The sequence below is a fragment of the Lampetra fluviatilis genome, chromosome 34 (genome assembly GCF_964198595.1).
Source record: "Lampetra fluviatilis chromosome 34, kcLamFluv1.1, whole genome shotgun sequence".
NCBI classification, from domain to species: Eukaryota; Metazoa; Chordata; class Hyperoartia; order Petromyzontiformes; family Petromyzontidae; genus Lampetra; species Lampetra fluviatilis.
The window spans coordinates 6,119,475-6,141,872 of NC_136308.1; the positions used below are offsets into that span (position 1 = coordinate 6,119,475).

Below are 22,398 nucleotides of genomic sequence, written 5' to 3' on the forward strand. Positions count from 1 at the left end.
CACCACCACCAACACCACCTCCTCCTCTTCCTCCTCGCTGTGGATAATCCGTTCGGCCATGATCGGCGCCGGACACGCGTGTGCTTCAAAGATGGCAGCGCCCTTCCTGATTTGCGCCGTGTTCGCACTTTCTGTGTTGTGAGCCCCGCGCTCTGCCAGCCTCCTCCTCCTCCCTCCTCTTCCCCTCCCCGCTCGCCCTGTGCCTGTTTGTGTCGGCCGCTGTGCCTCGAGCCCCCGGGGCTGGAGGGAGGGGAGGGAGGGGAAGGGAGAGACGCGTCCGTGCGACTCGCAACTGCGGACTCAGCTCGTGTGGGGGGGTTGCGAGCGCTGCTGCGTCGCCACCGCGTTTCTCAACTCGCTGCGTGCGACGACGAGGACGAGGGGGGTGGTGGTGGAGGAGGACGAGGAGGGAGGTGAGGGTGGAGGAGGAGGGAGGTGGTGGTGGTGGTCGTCGCTTCCCCTTCCCGCTTCACTCGGCGGCTGCGACGGGGGCGGTCACCGCCGGACGCCGCCGCCGTCTCGTCGCGACATCGGCCCGCGCCACCATCGCTCGCGTCTCCCACCAACCCCCCCCCCCCCACAAGGACGACTCCCCCCACCAACCCCCCCCCCCCCACGAGGACGACTCCCACCAACCCCCCCACTACGAGGAGGAGGACGACTGACGACTCAGCGCCGTCCCCTCGCCGCCACTTGGCCCGCCCTGCCGCCCGCTCGCGGCAAGTTTCCACTCGAACACTTCACGACACTCGCACGAATTCAAGCGGCGCAAGTCGCCGTCGTCGTCGTCGCAGCTATCGCTACCAACAACCAACACCACCACAACCAACACCAACACCGTCGCTACAACTACCACAACAACCACCACCACAACAACCACCACCGTCGTCACAACCACCACAACACCACCACCGCCGTCGTCGTCATCATCGTCGTCGTAATCGGCGCGTCTCGCAACAACAGCGACGGCGGCTCTCGTAAGGCCTCGTGCCACCGCGTGATTCACGTGTCCCCCGTGGCTTTTGTCGTCGTCGTCATCATCGTCGTCGTCGGGACGAGGCGAGGGAGAGTCGATGAGGTTTGGAAACAGGAGGAGGAGAAGGCGTAGGGGGGGCGAGAGGGCAACACAGCGCGCAGCTGAGCTGGAAATGCGTAAACGCGCTGCGCAGCGCCGCTGCGGTCTTGAGCAGGATGCCCGGGTGGCCTACACACTTTGTACGACTCTCTCGTTGAGATCGTCACTCTCGCAAGATGTGCGGGTGAACGTGTGGTGTGTGTGTGTGTGACACGGCACCCCCTACATCATCAACACGTGCCTTGTCCACCGTGCACCTCCAAGTCGTCTAACACCGAGAGGAGGAGGAGGTATTGGGGGGGGGGGGTGGTGGAGGTTGTTACGATTCTCACGACTCGCGGCCACGTTTCATCGTTGCGTTTAACACCGCCGCAGCTCTGGTCGTGGTGTTTGCGGGTTGGTGGTGGACAAGAACATCGGCACGACGAGGAGGAGGGAGGGGGGGGTCAACAACCACGCAAAGTCCACTGCCATCTCGTAGCGTGCGTCAAGTTTTTGTTCCGCTCCTCCCCCCACCACCACGTTGATCGGTGAGTTCGTGGTAAACTCGGCGAGGGAAACACGCAGTCGCTTCCGTGGCAAACATAGGGGGGGTGGCATCAAGGACGAAGTTACTGTAAAAGCTTTGAGTAGCGATATGCGCTTGGCACAATCGTGCGAAGCGCCCCCCCCTCCTCCTCTCCGTCCGCGTGTCGCACAATTCAGCGGCGGTAGTTTGGTGTCGTTTAGGGATAAAGTTTGAGTTTTATTTCGCTATTGTGCCCGAGGTTACGGCCACGGTTATAACAGAGGCTGCTGCTGTTGCTGCTCGGTGCTCGGTGATGCACTTCTTGTTTGTGTTTAGCCACGGCGCAACCCTCTGCACACTGAGGAGCGGTGCGTAACTGAGTGCGCGTAAGATACGCGTGATAGCGATGGTGGTGGTGGTGGTGATCGTGATTGGTGATGATGACGGAAGCCTCGGTAGCTCGTCCTTCGTACACAACAGCACGATCAGTACACGGCGTTTGTGTACTGCATGACGATCAGGTGTGTGTTATATAAAACTGCCTGCAGGGGAGGGGGGGGTTAGAGGTCACGTTGTGTGCTTCCCCCAGTTCGCAACAGTGTGACCCCCCCCCCTGCTTGGGCTAAGCTATTAGAGATCGTGGCCTGAGTAAATCGCTCACAATGTAAGGTATATTACCTGGGACCTGCGGATGAGTCCTTTGGGTGACACTCGTGGTGTTTGCACCTCGTGGGTCGTGCTATGAAAGTCAATCCATTGACTTTATTTGGTAAAAATCCACACGACAGTGCAGTGGCATGGGATTATGTTAATAATAGGTCCTTTGCAAATCCACTGCTGGATGAAGGCCTCTACGCAACTTTCGGCCTCGGTGGTTGCTATTTGGTGATACTTCGCCGCGATGGTCACTATGGGTTGGTGAAGGGGGGTGACCAGGAGCCAGTTGATGTGTCACTTGTCACTGATGTTGGCCTTGGCCTGGAATCAAGAGGAGGTTGCTAATCCTCCTACGCCACCACTCCCCACATTAACAATATGATAGTGGTGGCCTAAACATGTTGGGAGTGAGTTTTTAAAAGTTCAAGTGATCAACTTGGGGTCAAGAGTTGGCGTCGGTTTGTGTTGTTCCATATTCGTTGGTGTTTTGAAGACTGGTGACGAACTTGAATCGACAATTCAACTTGGCACAAATCAATTATCATTACAACCAGAGTGCACGACACGGGTTAGACATTTGTGTAGCTGGAGAGTGACTGAAGAATTACCTTTTTTGTAAACTTAGTTTGATTTTGATCGGTATAGTCGTCAAGATTTTCAGAGGACACAATCCAAACACACAATCATTACAACCAGAGTGCACAACACGGGTTAGACATTTATGTAGATGAAGAGTGGCTGAAGAATTACCTTTTTTGTAAACTTAGTTTGATTTTGATCGGTATAGTCGTCAAGATTTTCAGAGGACACAATCCAAACACACAATTGTGTGCAGCTCATGATGTGTATGATAGATTTAAAAAGCCAATGAATGCTCAGCCCAGTTGTGGCTGGCAGTGGTCATCACCCATCATTGTTGGTTTGTGGAAAGGCAAGGCCAGAGGTAATGTGGGGGGGACCACAGTTACATTTCATCAGCTCAGTGTCTGTTAATATTGTAGCAATAATACGAATACTGGTGCGCTTTAAATGATACATTCCCACGTGGTAATATTCCACTTTGATGAGCTATCGTGTGTTGGCCACGTCACTTCTGAAAACGAGCTACAAAGTTCAGTAGGCTCTACCGAGTGAAATAAAATAGTTCACTTCATAGTTAACTGCAACTAAAACTGAATCCAGAAAACCCCCACCGAACCTCAAGACTATTTTTCTCATGTTGATCCCGCTGCTTTGGGATGTGTTTCACCAATTCCATTAATGAGTGGCATGAGGAAGTAAACCAGAGAACTCGTGTAAAAAAAAAACCCCACACACACATGAGGGGCCGACACTCAGCACTGCCATTTCCTGGCCACCTTTTCGCTCCTCTCCTCACACCTACAACACCCGGTGTTTCCCAGGCACTCTCCCATTGCAAGCACGAATCAGGCTCATGACCTCGGAGATTCGACAAGCATTTGGCACGTTCAGGCCACACGGCCCCGCCCCCCTACCACTCCAGCCACCGCACCATGGCCCCCTCAACTCACTCAGGCTGCGGCACACAGAGCAGAGGTCGCAACCGGGTACCCGATACCCGTACCCTACCCGATACCCAGCTACTCGTACCCGGCCGGGTACGGGTACGGGTAGCCGTTTGCGACCCTGGTGCGGCCGGGTACTGGTACGGGGAGGCCGTGAGTCACTGGTGAGTAACCGTTTGTCACTCATTTCGGGTAGGGTACGAGTACGGGTAGGGAACGGGTACCCGTACCCGGCCGGGTACGTCGGGTACGGGTACCCATTTGCGACCCTGGTGCGGCCGGGTACGGGTACGGGTAATTAATCAAAACCCGTTTGCGACCTCTTGACACAGAGTGATCACATGTCCAGGCGGTGTTAGTAAGGCACTCGTTTCGCGCCGTACATTCATATGATTTGCGATATGAAGGCATTTGTTTTGCGTCGTGTATTTTCTTCGTTTTGTCGCCACGAAGCGGCGCTGGCGTTCTCCGCGCACATTCGATTACTTATCTTGCACGGTATCCATGCCGCAGCCTTCGCCCTCCCTTAAAAGGCTTTCGTGTTCTCCTGGCAGGGTTGGGCAATGTGGGGGGGGGGGGGGAGTCAGCACGACCCGTGTGTTGAGAACCGCTGGGTTCGAGGCAGGGCACCAGGCAGCTCCCTGTTCAGTGCAGGATTCACAAGGGAGGAAGGCACCAACTTAGCCTAGGGGGTGTGGGGGGGGGGAGACGCGGGGGCGGGTGGCAGACTGAAAAAGCCGCATTTGTAGGGAGAGGATGGGGAACCACAAAAGACCAGTCAGAAACATTTTGGAATCTGCCACCTGTTGGTCGGTCCTCATTCACCATAAACGGCTTTCTTTTTCTTTTTTGCGGGATGTGGGGACGCATTGAAACGAATGCGCGCAAAACTACAGCGTCAGACGCCATACATTGACCGTGTTCCCGGTCGTGCATAGTGATCCGTCGATGTATTTGTGGATATAAATTCGCGGGGGTGCTCCGGGAAGCGGGGGGGGGGGGGGCAGTGGGGGGGGGGGGGGTATAGCGGCGGGGGCCACTTTCACTCACGACTCGTGTTAAAGGAGCTCAAAGGAAGCGGTTGTGTCCACTGACCGGTCACACGTGAGCACGCTTGGGGGACACCGCTTGTCGCAAAAAAAATAGACAGAAAACTTGGTGATAATGCGCGCGGCGTGTGTGTGTGTGACCGCCCGTTATTCCGCGCGCGCTCGCGCGGGGAGGGAGTGCAAGGGAGCGAGCGTTTGATGGCTTCGAAAATCCCGATCAACAATGCTGATGGCGCGTCGCTACCGTCGAGCCGAGTGCCTTTGCGGTGAATAGAGCTTTGACGGAAATTCAATGGGGGTGGTGGGGGGGTGGGGGGGTGCTTCGCTCTGTGTGCAAAACAAATTCACGACCGCTGCAAATTCACTGTGTCGCCAACCCGAGCCGCTGGGCACGAACGCGCGGTGCAAATTAACCTCGGGTAGGGCCGCGAGCGTTCACGCGGAGTTATGGCCTGGCGTGCCAGACCGGCTCGGTTACCTTGGCGCAAACGACACGGCAGATGCGGGACGCCGTCATAATAATCATCGTCGTCGTCTTGTGCGCATGCGATGGTCAGAGGGTACTCGCGCACCAGAGGTCGCAGACGGGTTTTGATTCCTTACCCGTACCCGGCTGCACCAGGGTCGCAAACGGGTACCCGTACCCGGCCGGGTACGGGTAGCCGGGTATCGGGTAGGGTACGGGTATCGGGTACCCGGTTGCGACCTCTGTCGCGCACGCAGGGTTTTTTCCCCGGTCGGTGGACGACCGTATATATGGGGCGCCACGGCGGCGAGATGTTAACTTTCTCGCCTGGTGTACAGGAGGTCGTGGGTTCGATCCCAACCCTGATGCTTGTATATTTGGAGTTTGCGTGTCTCCTTCCCTGTGGTCACATGGATTTTTCTCAGGGTCCTCCGGTTTTCCCCCCACATTTAGAATCAACGAGTGTTTAGAGTATTGGGCTGCTGTAAATTTCCACGTGATAAGCCACTTCGTTGAGCTATCATTTGGGATAGCCATATCGCTTCTGAAAAAGGGATTTATGGCTCAGTGGGTCTTACATGGAAAACAATAAATAAATTGTTTCGTAGTTTTAAATAGTTTAATATGGGGGGTTGCCATCCCTGAAGTGTTAAAAAGGCCGGGTCATATCACGGGAAATGGAGCATCTCACAATACCGGAATAAATGCCATTGTCGCGAGTGGTGTATTGTTACACAACTGGCAACTTTTTATTACTTTTAATGCCCCGGGGACACTCGCAGATTTCCCACAACGGCTACTACCTCAACTAGAGGATGATCCTGGGAAATCTAGGACAGGTGGCAGCCCAATTATGTACAGTGGTGATCTATGACCTTTAGATTGTAATTGCTTGTGTTACCTAAACTTGATCATTGTAGAGCTCCAACCCTAACCCCCAGGGCTTCATTTCAGCTGGGTCTGTCTGGTTGAGCGACCCGGAATGTATTTCTGTAACCCAGCAAACCATATCCAGGATAACTCTCGCTGTGGCTGTGGCTACTGGTCACGTGAACACGTACTCTGACCTGGCAGCGACCCGGAAAATTTAGCAACTAGGTCTCGGCCTAACCCTAACCCTTGCAGATCACTCGCAGATTACCAGACGAGAATAATATACCACCAACTTGGGCTGTGGTTCGCAAGGTGCGTGTTGCGAAAGTGCAGCATGCACATGCCCTGTGTGGTAGCGAGATGTTAACTACCTCGCCTGATATACAGGAGGTCGTGGATTTGATCCCTGACCCTGACGCTTGCTGTATATTTGGAGTTTGCACGTTCTCCCTGCAGTCGCATGGATATTTCTCCAGGCCCTCCGGGTTTTCCCTCCACATTTAGAAACATTAGTTTAGAGAATTTGACGGTATAAACTTCCACGTGATGATAAGCCACTTCGTTGAGCTATTAATTGAGGCCAGGTCGCTTCTGAAAAAAACCTACATATCTCAGTGGTAAAATACAAAATAGTTGAATAGTTTGAATTGACCACGCGGCTCTATGAGATGGGGTTATTGCGAAGCAGACGTGTGCACGAAGGAAGGTAGGAAAGGCTGCTTGGAAGCAAGAGATGAGAATGTGAACATGAATGCTGAGATTACAGCATCTCTTTAGGGGAAAGGAAGCGTAATGAAGGAGTTTGAGCCCTGGCAGTGGTTGCTGATATTCTTGAAAAGATGAGGGAGGCGAAACTTGGTTGGTTTGGGGCACGTATCGAGAAGAGGCGAAGAAGACGCGATTAGAAAAGTTAAAGAGATTAGAGATCCAAAGACTCATCGATGCAGAGCCCCAAAGACCCACACAGAGACCGACAGACTCGCACAGAGACTTGCAGATGCACACAGTCTGAGTTTATTTATTTGGTAGGTGGGATTATCCCATTTAGCCATTTAGCCATTTGCCCAGATATTTAACGAGGGAGATCCATGGTGCGCGAGCACAGCATCGGCAAAACAAAGACAATAACATCAATATTAGAGTATACTTAAGGAATATTACACAACTAGCACAACAAACAAACACAGAGACTGAGAGACACACAGAGACCCATAGACTCGCACAGAGACCCATAGACTCGCAAAGACACCCCTAGACTCAGAGACCCAGAGACAAAAGGGCTATGGAGATGCCACTGGTGCAGTGCAGAAGGAGTAGAAGGAGACCGAGGGTGAGGATGCGGTGGAACGCGATATGAGGAGCGTGGATGTGATTAGAGACGAGGTGCGGAACGGAAGCGCACGGAGAAAGAAAATCCGTGCATCTGACCCCGCGAAGTAATGGGACGCGTGGCATAGGAGAAGAACAAGACGCTTGTGCAGCAGCGAAGAACCGCACGGGCACAGTGCAGCCCGCTCCGAGGAGGTGGGCGACCGTGTCAGACGGCCGTGCTTCAGCCGACACGGGGGAAATGTTTCACCTTTACTTTGGCAGGTGCCGGGCAACGTGGCGGGGGACGGGGGACGCGTTTCAGTCCTTCCCGCCAGTCTCGATGCCGACCGCGCCACGCTAGTACTGGGATAGACTCCGTAAAGGGCGGGCGAGGCAAAGTGCTCCTCTGCAAGATGTGTAAATGTAACAATGGCGATATCGCGCTAATGCATTTTTAATTGCAATTAATGGAGCACTCGGGACGCGTGGACATCGGTGCCACACGATCCACGTTTCAAGGTTGCATCATGTTCGTCGGGAGACGCGCATAGACATGACACGCACACTTGTGTATCTATTCGATTAGTCCTGCCCCCACATAGTTTCACTGGTCGGTGTAGCACCTGAGGTGGCGCAGCTTTAGAGGTTCCTATTTATTTACGTGGCCCATTTATAGGGATTAATTTGATAACCGCTTGAAATGAGCGGGATGATCAAGGAAATTCACTCTTCATTGAACGTGAAAATAAATCGGTACAGGGAAAGTTTTTGGCACCCGAGGCGGTACCGATGTCTGGTCTGGCCCATGGAATCAAAAGTGCAAATAAACCAGAGGTGAGGACTAATCCCAGTGCTAATACAGCATTTCCAGGTCAAATATTCCCCTCTAGTACCCGATTGTTGCGACTAAATTGCTCACAGCGATGGAAAATGAGGTCATGGACCTATAATCGAGATTCCAATAATCGTCGATGTTATCCGCAAATTTACTTCCACTTATAATCTGGAAAAATATTTGGAATAATAAGATTCATTATTATCCACGATAAACTTGCAGATAACAAGAAGGCGTTCCGTAATGCGGGATGGAAAAACTGGATGGTGGGGAGAAGAGGACCACGGATAAAGAAGAGTTTTTGTGGACCCTACAGTTCCCGTGGATAATTGGAGCAGTTTGGAGCAGTGGGTAGGGGAGGATCACAGATAAGGGGAGATGTGCTGTTAACCTGTAATGTTAGGGTTGTACGAGGGATGCTTTGCTCTACACACGGAGAGGTTAAGAATCTGAGTTGATATTCCCACGTGAGGGTAGATGGACTTTCTCGTGTCCAATTTAAATAAATAATTGCACAACAAAGAGCTCAAAATAAACTTCCACCGCAGAATGAGGAGCAGGGTGAATATTAAAAACATGTTTAATAATTGCTGTTTGAGTCTAGCAGGAAGCATAAATGTTCGAATATTCATGGCAGCGCCGATGGATTAACTCGCACTATCTCGCGCACAATAAGGGAATGTGTGTGGCTGTCAAGGGGAGGCATTTCAATTTACGTCTGTTAAGAAACTGTTTTTGTCGCAGCGTCCTTTGTGTGATCAGGGCTTAACTGCAGCCGGGTCTGTTTGAGTCGGTAATCCGGAAAATATTTCTGCACTCGGCACACACCATCCAGAATACCTCTTGCTAATGGCTGTGGCTGCTAGTCACGTGCCTGCCCCAGTTTATAGGTGACCGTAAAAAAGTACCGCATTCTTAAGGAAAATAATGCCCTGGGTGTGATCATTGATTCAGAGCAGAGCAAGCCGCACTTTCTTTCACCTCGTTTGGTCGCATCTGGCGGAGGCAATTTTCTAAACGCGCACTGGGAGCCGTCGGTGCCTTGAATTCTCACTCCCACACTCTGCCCGACTTTGAAGTCCAATTAAGGGGGGGACACCATCGCCGCCGCTGCCGTCGAATCTTGAACTCTTCTTTTATCCACGCCGTACATTCTGACAGCCGCTCTCTTAACGTCGCTATTACGGCAAATCGCGCAGCCGTTGCCAACGCCGCCATCATCGCCATCATTACCGATATTAACGTGCGGCGTGGGAGCCCGCTGGACGGCAATCGCCCCGCCTGTACGTGTGCACGGGGGGGCGCATGGCGGTGTGGGGGGGGGGCATAGGCCGTGCTGTCGGAATGCTGAATTGCAAATCGGCACCTCGAAGGCGACGTTCGTCTGGCTCGTTTCGTCACGCGACTCGACAATTTTTGTCGGAGCAGGCCGCTGTGTTACTTCCCGCCCTCCACCCCCTCGCACTTGCTCTCCCCATTGCTGGATGACGGCCCTTTCCAAGCCGCTGCCGTCTCAAGAGTCTCGCGATGCAACAATCTGTAGATATCTCTCCGGCAGGCGAGGCGGTTCAATTGCTCCATCTTCGCAGCGGACGTGTCGCCGGTCCGTTGGGCCGTCACTCCTTTGTTAATCTTGACCACCGGTCGTCATCCTTCCAGTGACGTCTCCCACGACGATGTCTTAAATTTGCGTACGTCCTCTAATCCATATGTTCCTCTTCCTGTCTCTTAGCGTAATTCCAAGCTTAAGTTCCGTACGTCACAGCGGGTCGTACGCACTGATTAACATTTGGCCTTTTAGCAACATTGCTAGGTTGCCTCTCCTTACGAGTTTCAGCTTTGTAAATGCAAGCATCTCACACCGGCGGTTACTAGCCTTTCTCTTGCCATCTCTTTCATCCCAGCCCACATTCGCTTCACTGCTCTGGGCACGCCACACTCTGACGTGCTTCCCAGGCGTTTCCCTCACCGCAAATTAAACCGTGGTCACAACACACTGCAGGGAGAGTGGGCGGCCCCAGCCGCCACCAGTGGCCCAGGTGCTGATTAGGAAGCTAGCATTGATCTCCTGGGTGCTCTGCCTTCTTGGCTGGCGATTCGAGCTCGCGGGATGTTGCGTTGGAGAACGAGCCAGCAACAACGTTGCAGTTGAGCCGCCCAAACGCCGGAGTTGGCCCCCCGATTTAGCAACGGCAGATTCGAGCAGGGGCTCTTGGCAAATTTCACTGGCTATTTTCGGCCCCTCTTTGGCAGCACGACCCTCCAATTACTGTAACGACCGGTCAAGTCACGCGCCGGGATGTGCCGTGGCTCGCAGAGAAATTGTCAAACTCACCGGTTATATGTCGGCGAATGTTTATATCCGCCTTGTTAGTTCCGCACTTAACTTGTTATTCCCGTCTTCACCTTTCGTACGCACGGTGGGGAGTGTTGATCGGCAAGCATTCCCCACGTTGCTCGTGTCGAGGTTGGTCAGTGAGTGAGCGAGTGAGCCAGTGGACTGCGTCAGGAGTAGCCGCAAGGTAAATTATTATCTGGAACGCCGCCGGCGAAAGATCGAGGTGGGCCAGAGGCGTTGCTGTGTGGAGGTGTCATCGGCAGCACTGGGGGCTTAAGTGGTTGAAGTCGGAGGTGGGATCAGGGTTAAGGGTCGGCTCTTGAGCAGCGTTGGGATTTCGAGCCGTGGGGTTAGCGCGCGCGGGGGGGATTAGGAGGCTGAACGTTAAATGGGGCGGGCTAGGACGTTTAGGACAATGCCAGAGGTTAGAATAGGGGTTTAGAAATGTAGGGAGGTCAGGGTTAAGTGTTACAGGCATTTGGGGTGAGGGTTAAGTTGAGGGTCCGACGGTCACGAGGTTAGGGCACTGCCAAAGACGCGTCCCCTCCCGTACGAGAGACACAACAGCTGGAGCGCCCGCCGCAGCTCCACGCTCACGCCGCATACAAATCGTCAACGCGGGGGGTGCTCCCCCTGCGCAGAGCCCCGGGTGGTTCCGTTTGTTTCTGTGTCGTGTTCCATAAACAACGCGGCCCCCCCCCCCCAGCCAGGCAGGGGGACCGGACACAGGCCTTGAACCTCACGATTTACGACCGGGGTTTATCGCGACGGCGAGTCCGCGGGGGAAGTCGTGACCGGTTTCAAACGGCGGCGTCGCCTCCTCCCCTCGGAGGCTGCGGCGGCGTCGCCCCGACGTTCGGGCCCACCTCGTCCACGGCTAGAAGCGGAAGCGCGAGACGCTTAAAACGTCCACCCGTGGCACGGTCGGCTACGTGCGGTGCGAAGGAAGTTAAACGTACATGCACGCGGAACGGTCAGAGTGGTTAAGAATGGAGTGGTTAAGGACCCCGCGATTGGTTTTGCCCGTCGAGAGAGATGAGAATCGTTCGGTGGGGAAGCAGGAAGAAGCAGGCCCGTGCCAGCAGGTGCATTGGCTGTGACCGCAAGTGTTGCTGCCCCCCCCCCCCCATGTACCGAACGAGTCACCGTGGAACTGCCGCCGTTCGTGGCGTCATTGGTGGTATCGGGAGAGGCCATCGCGTCTCACAGTAGTCGCCGAACCACTGCAGTGCCACGCTTCTTTTGGCAGGGGGCAATAGAGCCACGTTGCTGCAGTGCCACTGGAAAATGTAATTTCGTTTCGTCGATCCAATTTCGATTGATACAGCACGAGCGCCTTTTTTTTAATGAGCATTTCCGGTCACTAAAAAATACAGTTACAAAGAGCACAATTGCAATTGCAATTTGCATTGCTGTGGCGTCGAAATGTAAACGCATCTTGATTCGGCAGATAAAAAGGTTGGCGGCTTTCTTTTAGAGAGATAGGCAGCCGGTCGGTTTCTGGCAGAGGAGGAAAAAGCCTTGATCCTGGACTTGTTTAGGGGCAGGGAGATGACAGCACAGACGATTGAGGTAAGGGAGTTTTAGACCATCATTGCGGTGTCGGAGAACGAGTGACCTCCCATTGAGTAAAGGTTGACTTGGGGCTTCGACAGAAATCCGTGGTTGCTGGAGGTGAGAGTGCGTTGAGGAGGGGAGAGTGAGAGGAGAGGGAAGAAGTAGGAGAGTGTGTGGAGGGGAGTGAGCGAGATGAGATGGGAGAGGTAGACCACGGGTAAGTCCATAAAGGCCCTGTAAAGTGATGATTACTTTGTGAAGGAACATAAATTGTGCTTTGATGACTTTACATATTCACCACACTTTCACCAATCAGGACTGGCCAGCTTGGTGAAGTATGGTCAAATAACCCCCTCACTCACACAGGCCTTCAACGAGGAGTGGGGGCTTCCATCTAGCAGTGAATTGATACAAAAGGGACCGTGCATGTAGGTGTTTGCCGGAAATGATTGGCACACAAAACACACCAATATTAGCTTTCGACAGGTGTGTTCCATCCATTCGCTCCAGTGAACCACCATTTCACCTACTGAACAAAGTATCTCTGTGCGAGGCTGCGCGTCTCCTCGAGTCAATGGGTCTCTGTGTGATCTCGATTCCACTGCGGGCGCTTCCCGCGGGCAAGAACTGCATAGACGCTCGCTGCTCTCTCAAGGCAAAAGCAGCTGGACTTACGACTTAGAAGACGCTGCTTTGTAGTCGCGACTCAACTCGTATCCACACGCAAGGAGGATAAGAAGCAACGCCACAAAAACCTAATACCGTTTCTCGTTTTGCCTTCTCGGTGCCTCGTCCGCGCGTCGCAGAGCGTGACGCTGGGGCGCGATGCAGTCCGACTGCGGCTCGCTGATGGACGTGACGGCTCTGCCTCCTGACTCAACGAGAAGCAGCTGCCCGGCCGAGCTGGGGATGGAGGTGAGCGTCAGTCGCCGGTCGTGCCGAACAAACTCGCGTCCAACTTAACACGTGGTATTGGGCACAGCGAATGTGACGATTTGGGCGGCATAACGATCCGGCCAAATTTGCGTCGTTAAGAACCCCCCTCCACCATCCAACACGGTCAGACAAATTTTATTGCCGCGCGTGCACGAGTTTAACAGCGCATTAATTGTCATTGTCTCAGCTCACCGGGAGGCCGAGGAACAATTCTCACAACTAATCTCGAAATGTTTTTGTGAGAATTGTACTTTAACTTGCCGGCGAACACAAACGACAACAATCGGTGCTTTTAAACGCTCGCGCACACTCACACACACACACACCGCGCGTGACAATTTCTGCGTGGCCGTGTTAGGGTGGCGGAGGGTGGCACGACACAAATTTGGGACCCGGACCGTTAGGCGGCCGAACCCAACAAAAACAACAATTATGAATGTCAACATTGAACTGCGTGCACCTCACACGTGAAGCCGGTCAACGCGACGTCTGATCGCTGTTAGATCGGCACAACGCTCAACGTCTACTGATGCCGTCTGCAGGTGGAGGGGGCTCAGGGAGCCGACGAGCCCGGGGCAGCGGCCGGCGGTTGCCCCGGCGTGCGGGACCAGGGCTGCCAGGCTGACCTGCGGGCCACGCGATGCTGCGCGGAAGGTAACCAGTGCCATTTCGACGTCCGTTTGTAACGCACGCTTGTATGGATGTATGTAAGCTGAACTTCTTTCGTACCGTACGTAGCCGACCGTGCTAATCGGAGGTGTGGGGGAAGGATAACAAACTAAATGCGTATTCCTGGACGTTTGTGGGGGGTTTTTTCTCTTAGAACAATACAAAATCTAATTACGTTCTACGCGACGCTGTGCAGAAATTTACAGGTGCTGTGGGTGTCTTATTTTTATTGTTTTGTAAAGCTGAGTTTGCACACTCCTGTCTGTTTGTACATTTCAAAAATAAAGTCGACTATTATGGCCCCATTATCAGGCCTAATATCGAGTTTCAATGGGACTGCCACATTGAGTCCAGCTGGACTGACTGAATCGGACTGATCTTTCCCACGATTGAGTTGAAGACAAACTAAAGCTTAAGCTGGCAAAAAACTACGTAGTGGTTACGTGATTTAGCGAGTTCCAGTCATCTCTGCGTGGCCCAGCGGTTGCACGTTCGCCGCTCGTTGCAGAGGTTCACGGTTCAAATCCGACGGCTCCCTGATTATTGCTGCACGTGTGATAACCATAATAACAACGCTAAACGCCCTGTCTACATCACAGTGGATGTTAAAGATCGATCCCACGACGTCTTTCTCGAGAGTAGGCCATTGTGTGCTGGCCAATTTGCCACATTCGAAAATTACTCATTTGGCATTACACACGCCTCCTACTGGCAGACGAATGCCCCAGGCCACTCTTGCACGTGAGTCGTTCCTGATCTCTTGAGTTCTCAGCCGGTTAAACAAAATTACCTTAAACTCTCCCAGAAACACATCCCCCCAGAAATCCCCACGAGTTAAATGGTCAAAACTGCCTTGCTAAACAAAATTGAGATTAATTTATTTATTGTTAATTTAGATGCAAATTCAGATGCGAGTTGTGCAAGGGCATGTTTGTTGTTGCCTCCATTCCAGCGGGAGAGCTGGGAGACCCTCCTCTCGTGCAGCAGCAGCTTCGCACGTCGAGACACGGCGTCCGCCAGATCCTCGAGTGCCTCCGCGTCGGTACACAACAGCGCACGCTCACGCACGCTCACGTGCGCACGCACGTACAGCAGCACGCGCTCGTGCGCACGCACGTACAGCAGCGCGTGCACACGCACACTCACGTGCGCACTCACGTGCGCACACACGTACAGCAGCGCGTGCACACGCACACTCACGTGCGCACTCACGTGCGCACGCACGTACAGCAGCGCGCGCACAGCAGCCTGCGTTGACACGCACAGCGGCACTCGCGCGCGCACACACAGCAGCGCACGTACACAACGCACAGGAGCACACGCGGACACAAAACAGCGCACACACAGTGTGCTGGCTGAACACAGTGTGGTGAGTGAGTGTGTTGTGATCTGTAGTGTGCTGGTTGGACACATTGTGGTGAGTGAGTGAGTGTGTTGTGATCTGCAGAGTGCTGGTTGAACACAGTGTGGTGAGTGAGTGAGTGTGTTGTGATCTGCAGAGTGCTGGTTGAACACAGTGTGGTGAGGGAGTGTTGTTTTGATCTGTGCAGTGATGGCTGGATAAAGTGTGGATAAGACAAAGCAGTTATTCTGATAAGACTGGCTGCCAAGATGGGTGGAGAATGAGTGACGTTCACAGGAGCAGTGACAATGGTAGTAGCGATAGACGAGTGATAGGGAGGCGAATGACCGCCGGTGAACGAGTGACTGGAGTGACTCATTGAGGTCTGCATCATCACTCAGCCTGACTGCTTTGCGTTGAATTCCATGGCTATTTCAATTGTGGCTCCTGGCATCACCCTGTGTTGGAGCAGAATATTACAGTGGGCAGTGCTAGTTCCGCAGACAGGGCATTGCGTGGTCTGTTTTTTGCGTTGTGAAAAAGAAAGAGATTTTGCTTTCTTTAAAAGTTCTTTGGTGCTCCCACAACTGCGCTCCCCACATTCACCAATCCGCGACTGACCGATGTGGTGAAGTACGGCTGAACAACCCCTGGTTAAGTTATCGGAGCTGGCATTTGCCAAGTGAAGTTTGGGGAAAACAAAAAAATCTCATTCAATACGAATTTTTGTGTGTGCAGTCGTTGGTGACCAGGCTGAGGACCGTAGACTTCGCTGCACATGAGAACCAAGTTTAATAACGGGGTGGTTGCTCAGATTTGAACCCAGGATATCAGTGGTTGCAGCCCGTGTTGCCCTCCCGTCTACTTTATAAATTACAACAAACAAAACTCCACGCGTTTGTCAATAACAACACTGTGGCCTTAAGAGGAAAAATATATACTCGGTGACGTTTTGGGGAAATAGCCCTTCATCCTAAATAAAGAGAGGCCAGAGCCAGAGTGGATAAGAGTCAGACACTGCACTATGCATTGGGGGGCCGATTAAAAAATAGTAATCTTTCAAATCTTTCCCCGATTATGTGTTTTTAATTAGCGTATGAATATTTACACTGAGTAGCTACTGATTAACAGACAAACCCTTCAGCAGTGAAATTTCATGCAAATGAATTTATTTTGTAATACAAAGTTAAATGAAGTAATCGTTATTAATATCGTTTCAATATCATTGCTTTTTTCTTTTTCTCATCGCTTCTGTGATGAATGCCACTATAAGGGCAGGCTGCATGTAATGTAAAATAACTATTGAAAATACATTGTGGAAAAATTGTAAAAAATATATATATATAACGTCACTCCATTTTATTAATTAAATTGTGTTAAATCACTATTCGTTAGGCTCGCGTGTGTGTCTGGAAATCTGGTTGAGGTCTGCCACAGCCATTATATTCCATGAAATTCACTCCTTAATAATTCCAACAATTTTTTATTTAAAGCTTTCGTGACTGCGGGGATTCATATTCTTGGCTCTTTCGGTAAAGTCACGTAGAAGGGAAATAATAAAATAATATAAATATAAAAAAAAAAAATTCTCACGACGTTTTGACTGCAACACAAGCAGTCATCATCCGGTGTGGATTTCACACCTGATGGTGACTGCTTGTGTTGCAGTCGAAACGTCGTGAGAATTTTTATTGTTTTATATTTTTATTATTTCCCTTCTACGTGACTTTACCGAAAGAAGCAAGAATATGAATCCCGACAATGTCAAGGACTCATTCTTGCCATGGTGACTCGTGCCATTGGCACCCGCATCGCGGTCCACAACCACGCTGCAGGACGAATCTTATTGAATCAGAATCTTTATTTAGACTGGAGGAATCCAGTGATATGATTTTTTTTGTATCCAAGGTCTCACAATATTGGGGTGTATTCCAGGTAATATGGTGAGATCTCAAAAGCTATCAGAAAATATTTTTTGTATTATCAGAATCAGAATATCTATTTGAACTGGAGGAAATCTGATTAGCTATGAAGCTCTTTTACACAGATATCCAGTCAGGGCGGGTCAGCAAGTTACAACAACAAACAATACAAAATCGCTTTTTACCCCAAAATATTTGCCTCGTATGGCTTGACTTTGGTACTGCCTCCTGTCATCTCATTCTAAGCCCCTTTAACCTTGAACCATTCAATTAACGTGTAATTTTTTTTTACCTTCTGTGCTGTCATTTGTTCTTTCTGTGACTGGCTTTAGAACTACCTTCCCATCGTCTCATTTTCCAAGCTCTCCTAGAGCCTTGAACCATTCAATAAATGTGTGTTCTTCTTTATTTGCTGTGCTGTCAATAGTTTTGTATGTTACTGGCTTTGGAACGACCTCTCATTGTGTCTTCGCCTGAGTACCTCTTATCTTTCTCAATTCCCAAAAAACCGTGTTGGCTCTTATCTGCTCTACTATCATTTGTGCTATCTATAGCTTGCTGCTTTATTTGACACTTGCGATAAAGGTGTACTTAATTGGCAAGAGAGAGAGGAAGGAGCCTTACTATCTACAGAAGAGCTCTTACATGCATGAGGTTTTTAGGCTGTTTTAAAACATTCCCCCCCCCCCTCAATTTATATTACAATCGTGCTAATCGGCATCACGGTATTGAGGCAAAGAAAATGCCTTTGGGAACGGTGCATCGGCCTGTGTTGGAGAATAGCCCGCCGCGGAAGGTGATGTCACAGAACTACTTCTGAGTTCCCTTCATGCGATTGCTTATCCACACTCGGGGGCACTTCCACACGTGCTCTGCTATGGAGGCGTTTGTGGTACGTCAGTCAACTGGGTATTTTGTATTCTGACGGCTGCACCAGTTACCCAAATTGAGTGCAGAACCAAATTTAACGTCATGGATGTTTCGCGCAGTCATTGCTGACTGGGCCGATACCATCAGTGTGCAACACTCAAGAGGCAAGCGTAATCACGGGCAGCTGAAGCATGGAAAAAAAACCCCAGGGTCTCACCGGTGCCGGCTTAAAGCACTGTGACCCCTGATCCATCCGGACCACCTCCAGAGATTATAACCTTCCCTGAAGCTGTGGGGTTGAATTATAGGAGTAATTGGAATTAGAGTTGGCTTGCGGCTTGTGGAAGTTCCTGCCACTGTTCAGGATAAGCGTTTACTCTTATTAACGTTACCCCGAAGGCAGTGGGCTCAGAGATGGTGCGACTGCTTGGAGGGGGGAGGGGAGACCCCCATCCAGCAGTGGATAGACCATGGTTTATTATGATGCTGTCGTCCCCCACCCCCTGCAGGGACGCCGCGTCTCAAGCAGTTGCTGCTGTGCGAGGTGGACATCGTCTTCGAGTGCCAACTGTGCCGCAGCCTCTTCCGGGGCCTTCCCAACCTCATCGTGCACCGGCAGAACTACTGCCACCCCTACGCGTGCACAGGTAGCAACGCGCGCAGGCCCCCCCGGCTCTTGCCGCCATGGGTTCCCCCCAACGCCCGCCGGGTTCCAGACCCCCCACCCCCCCCCCTCCACGCTGGCCAGCATCGTTTGATTAAACGGCGCGTGCCAATGAGTGGCCCGTCGAGCAAAAGGTTCCCCCAGGTTTTTGTGGTGAAGTAGGGTAAAATGACTCCCATTTCAGGGCGGTAACAGCAATGTTTGGGCAAATAAAAAACTATCGGTGATGCGCTGTTTTGGGCGAGGGGTTGGAGACACCAACCAAGGCGATGGGGTTCAGGGACAATCTGAAACTGTAAGCGGAGTCTGCTGCTTTAACCAAACGCTGCTGGAAAATGTTGACTGAAGGCGATAAGTCCGATGGGTGAAAGTGTGATTTTATTTAACATTTTAACGGCTGTGTTTATTTATTCATGATATTTTTAATGTTATATTCTGTCTCAAGTATTCCTTGACATTTATGCAAACGAAAAACAGCACGTTCGCAATTTGCTCCGCACTCTTTTTTTCCTGCGTTCAATCCCCTCTTAGAAGACGACACCTTTTTTGAAGAGGACAACAACCACCACCACAACCACCACCGCAACCACCACCACCGGGACACCCTCCCCGAACCGGCACGGCCGCAGGAGAAGCGCGTCGACTTCGTCATCCAGCTGGACCCCATCGCCACCAACCGCAACGCCGTCTACCAGCACGTCATCACGTCGGACGACCCCGAGTGGGAGGCCCACGTCGCGGCCGAGCCCGGCCGCCAGGGCCCGTCGGGCACCGCCCCCCCCGAGCCGAAGACGTCGCCGGCAAAGGCGGAGACGACGGTGGGCCCGACCGCGGACCAGACGGCGAGCGTCCTCTCGCCGATCTCGCTCGGCTACTCGTGCGCCGTGTGCGCCAAGAGCTTCCGGCTGCGGCGCAGCGTGCGGCGCCACATCCGCGTGGTGCACAAGAAGCTCGCCGAGGAGGTGAACCGCTACTTCCGCCTGGACGCTGCGGCCGCGCTGGCGCAGGGGCAGGCGACCGCGCCGCACGACCGCAAGGCCTGCCCCGTGTGCCACAAGAGCTTCGCCAACAAGGCCAACGTGCGGCGGCACTTCCACGACACGCACCACGACGCCAAGTGGGATGTCGCGTGGAAGGAGTCGAGGTCGCCCGGCCGGGCGCAGCCGTCGTCGCGCTCCTCGCTCTCGCCGCCCTGGTCGCTGGCGCCCGTTAAGGTGACGGCGCCCGCCAAGCGGCACGGAGGCGCCGGCGCCGAGATCCTCGTGTGGATCTGCCCGATATGCAACCGCAAGCACGGCTCGCTGATCGCGATCAAGCGCCACCTGCAGCTCTTCCACAAGCAGAACAACTTCACGATGGAGGGCGACGAGGAGGCCGAGCCGCCTTCGGACGCCCCGACGGAAGGCGGCGGCGGCGTCGGCGGCAGTGGCAGCGGCAGTATCGTCGGCGGCAGCGTCGGTAGCGTTGGCAGTGTTGGCGGCGGCAGCGTCGTCAGCGGCAGCGGCATTGGCGTCGACGGGGATCAGCCCGACGATTCCACAGTCGCGGACGTCCAGGAATCCAAGGGGAAGCCGCCGGAGCAGAAAGAGACTCCCACGAAAGCCGGCGCCAAGGACAGAGACCCGAAGGCGCAGCCGCCCCCCGACAAACTGACGCACAAAGACAACCTGTGCACGGTTTGCGGGCACGCATTCCCCAGCCGGGTCGAGTACAGGAAGCACATGTCCACGACGCACGCCGGCGACGTCAAGCTCGAGCAGAACGGCACCCGGCAGCCTGCGGAGCCGGAGACGCCCACCAAGGGGGGCGGCGCCGAACGGCAGCAGTCGCCCCGACGGACGCCGCCGCCGCCACCGCGGCCGGAGACCAAGGCCAAGGGGAAGCTGTTTGACCTGCGGCAGCTGTACTGCCGGCTGTGCAAGCGGCGCTTCTCGACGCGGCAGAACCTGCGCAAGCACATCGAGATGCACACAGACGGCGACCGCCTTTACGTCAAGTTCTTCCGCTGCCCGCTGTGCTCCTACGAGTCGCGGCGCAAGTCCGACATCCTGCGGCACCTCACGGTGGTGCACAAGCACACGAGCTGCTACCTGCGCCGCGTCGCCGGCAGCCTGGAGAGCCGCTCCATCAAGAAGCCGGTCGATGCCTTTCTCAACCGCAAAATCCGGCGCGGGCGGCTGCCGCACGGCGCCGGTCTCCGCGTGAAAGCGGAGCCGGGGGCCGTCGCCCGCACCGCGGATGGTGCCGGCTGCGGCGGCGAATCTTCCGCAGCGTCGCCGTTGGAAAACGCCGGCACGGCGGCGTCGGTGGCCACGCCGGTCAAAGCGAAGGGCCAGGCTGTGGCGCCGACGACGCCGCCGACGGCGGCAACGACGGCGCCGACGGCACCAAAGGCACCGACGGCACCGACGGCTCCGGTGGCGCCGGCGGTGCCAGCGGCTCCAGCGGCGCCAGCACCGCATCCAGCGAGCTCGGCTCTGCCGTACCAGTGCGACGAGTGCGGGAAGGCGTACACCAAGAAGTCCTTCCTGGATAACCACAAGCTGGTGCACGTGCGGAGGGGCAGGAAGGCCGGGCAGAAGGCGGCGGCGGCGGCGACGGCGACGGAGAGGAGCAAGCGAAGCTCCTTCCCGTGCCGCAACACGCGCTCGCGCTCGGTGAACCTCAGCGAACAGCGACGGCAGCAGCAGCAGCAGCCGCCCGCCAAGTGACGGGAGCGGCTGCCGCAAGAGGCCCGTTGCGCTCCAACGCTCTCTCGCGGTTTTGCCGTCCGGAGGACGCCGCTTCGTTTACGTCGTCCGCTGGTGAACAAGCAGAGACGATAAGCTGAACGTAAAAAAAATTTCAATTTTTTTTTTTTACTACACATCCACATCAGCTACACCGGCCTTCTGGGAGTGCATGATTTTAGCAGGATTGTTTCAACACAAGCAAACTCGGTTTTGACATTCAAAGTCTCATCAGCAGTCGGGCTTGTTTGAACCGATTAATACGAAAGGGCATGAAATGATAGTAATGTGCATGTGTAGTGCGCTTGCTTAGATACTTCTGCAACTTCAAGCGCCTTCCATCCCATCTCATCCATTTTCATTTCCCCTGTGGCTGTACAGCATAAGGTAGGGAGGTGATGCTGCAATGTGGTTGTTTTTCCCCCAAATCGGTCATTTGCGAGTAATTTATAAAATTTGGCAACTTTTTCACCGCAACGCCAACGCACATGGCCTATTCTTTTTCCGAAGACATCAAAGGACCTTCAACGTGCACTGCGAAGCAGACCGTTGGCGTATTTATGGCCAATGCACCCCAACCGCATTTACCAGGGTGGTCGCCTGTTTGGAAACCGCGCGTGACGATGATTCGCAACTTGAATTCCAAGTTGCGTGAAAATAATTCGCCAACGTCAGTTGTGTCTTAACGGAAGCTAGCAAACTGCACGAACGAGACGGGGGGAGGGGAAAAAAACGACAGAAAATAAAATGGGACGAATCGCGACGATTCTTCAAATCTCTGCGACAAAGGGGAGTGGCTCGTTCGTCGCCAAATACAGGCTGCAGCGTGTCTATCAACAGGCCAACGTAATATTCCTCGAGCAACACTCAAAGGGGGGGGGGGAGGGCGTTGGTGGGAGTGAGGGGAGGGGCAGTGGGGTGATGGCTTCTCCTTCCCTCCAGGAGATTACATTTCTCTCGAGCGGAACACGTCACCCCCCCCACGTCACCCCCCCACGTCACCCCCCCACGTCACCCCCCCACGTCATTGAGCGGGCCACGTCAGCCCCCCCTACGTAATCGAGCGGGACG

The 22,398-nt window shown here is 53.5% G+C and overlaps 1 protein-coding gene across 3 annotated transcripts; it reads left to right on the top strand.

Annotated features, from left to right (window-relative positions):
* Nucleotides 1–357: 357 nt before the first annotated feature.
* LOC144944323 (zinc finger protein 800-like) lies at nt 358–22,191 on the top strand. Of its 3 annotated transcripts, none has more exons than XM_078872389.1 (6): nt 358–719; nt 13,002–13,110; nt 13,674–13,785; nt 14,753–14,842; nt 18,444–18,581; nt 19,133–22,191. In XM_078872389.1, exons 2-6 carry the CDS (start codon nt 13,021–13,023, stop codon nt 21,307–21,309), a joined length of 2,607 nt encoding a protein of 868 aa, XP_078728515.1. In that variant the 5' UTR covers nt 358–719; nt 13,002–13,020; the 3' UTR covers nt 21,310–22,191. The 3 variants fall into 3 exon arrangements, with proteins under 3 accessions (XP_078728515.1, XP_078728513.1, XP_078728514.1); XM_078872387.1 differs by having other exon boundaries at nt 360–719; nt 19,130–22,191; XM_078872388.1 differs by lacking the exon at nt 358–719 and adding an exon at nt 1,540–1,605 and having other exon boundaries at nt 19,130–22,191.
* The last annotated feature ends 207 nt before the right edge of the window (nt 22,192–22,398 follow it).

Excerpts from the sequence above, each read along its gene's own strand:
- LOC144944323 (XM_078872387.1), top strand. The coding sequence starts at position 13,021 with ATGCAGTCCGACTGCGGCTCGCTGATGGACGTGACGGCTCTGCCTCCT. Across the intron at positions 13,111-13,673 it reads CGGCCGAGCTGGGGATGGAG|GTGGAGGGGGCTCAGGGAGC; the intron begins GTGAGCGTCAGT and ends TGCCGTCTGCAG. Across the intron at positions 14,843-18,443 it reads CCTCGAGTGCCTCCGCGTCG|GGACGCCGCGTCTCAAGCAG; the intron begins GTACACAACAGC and ends CACCCCCTGCAG.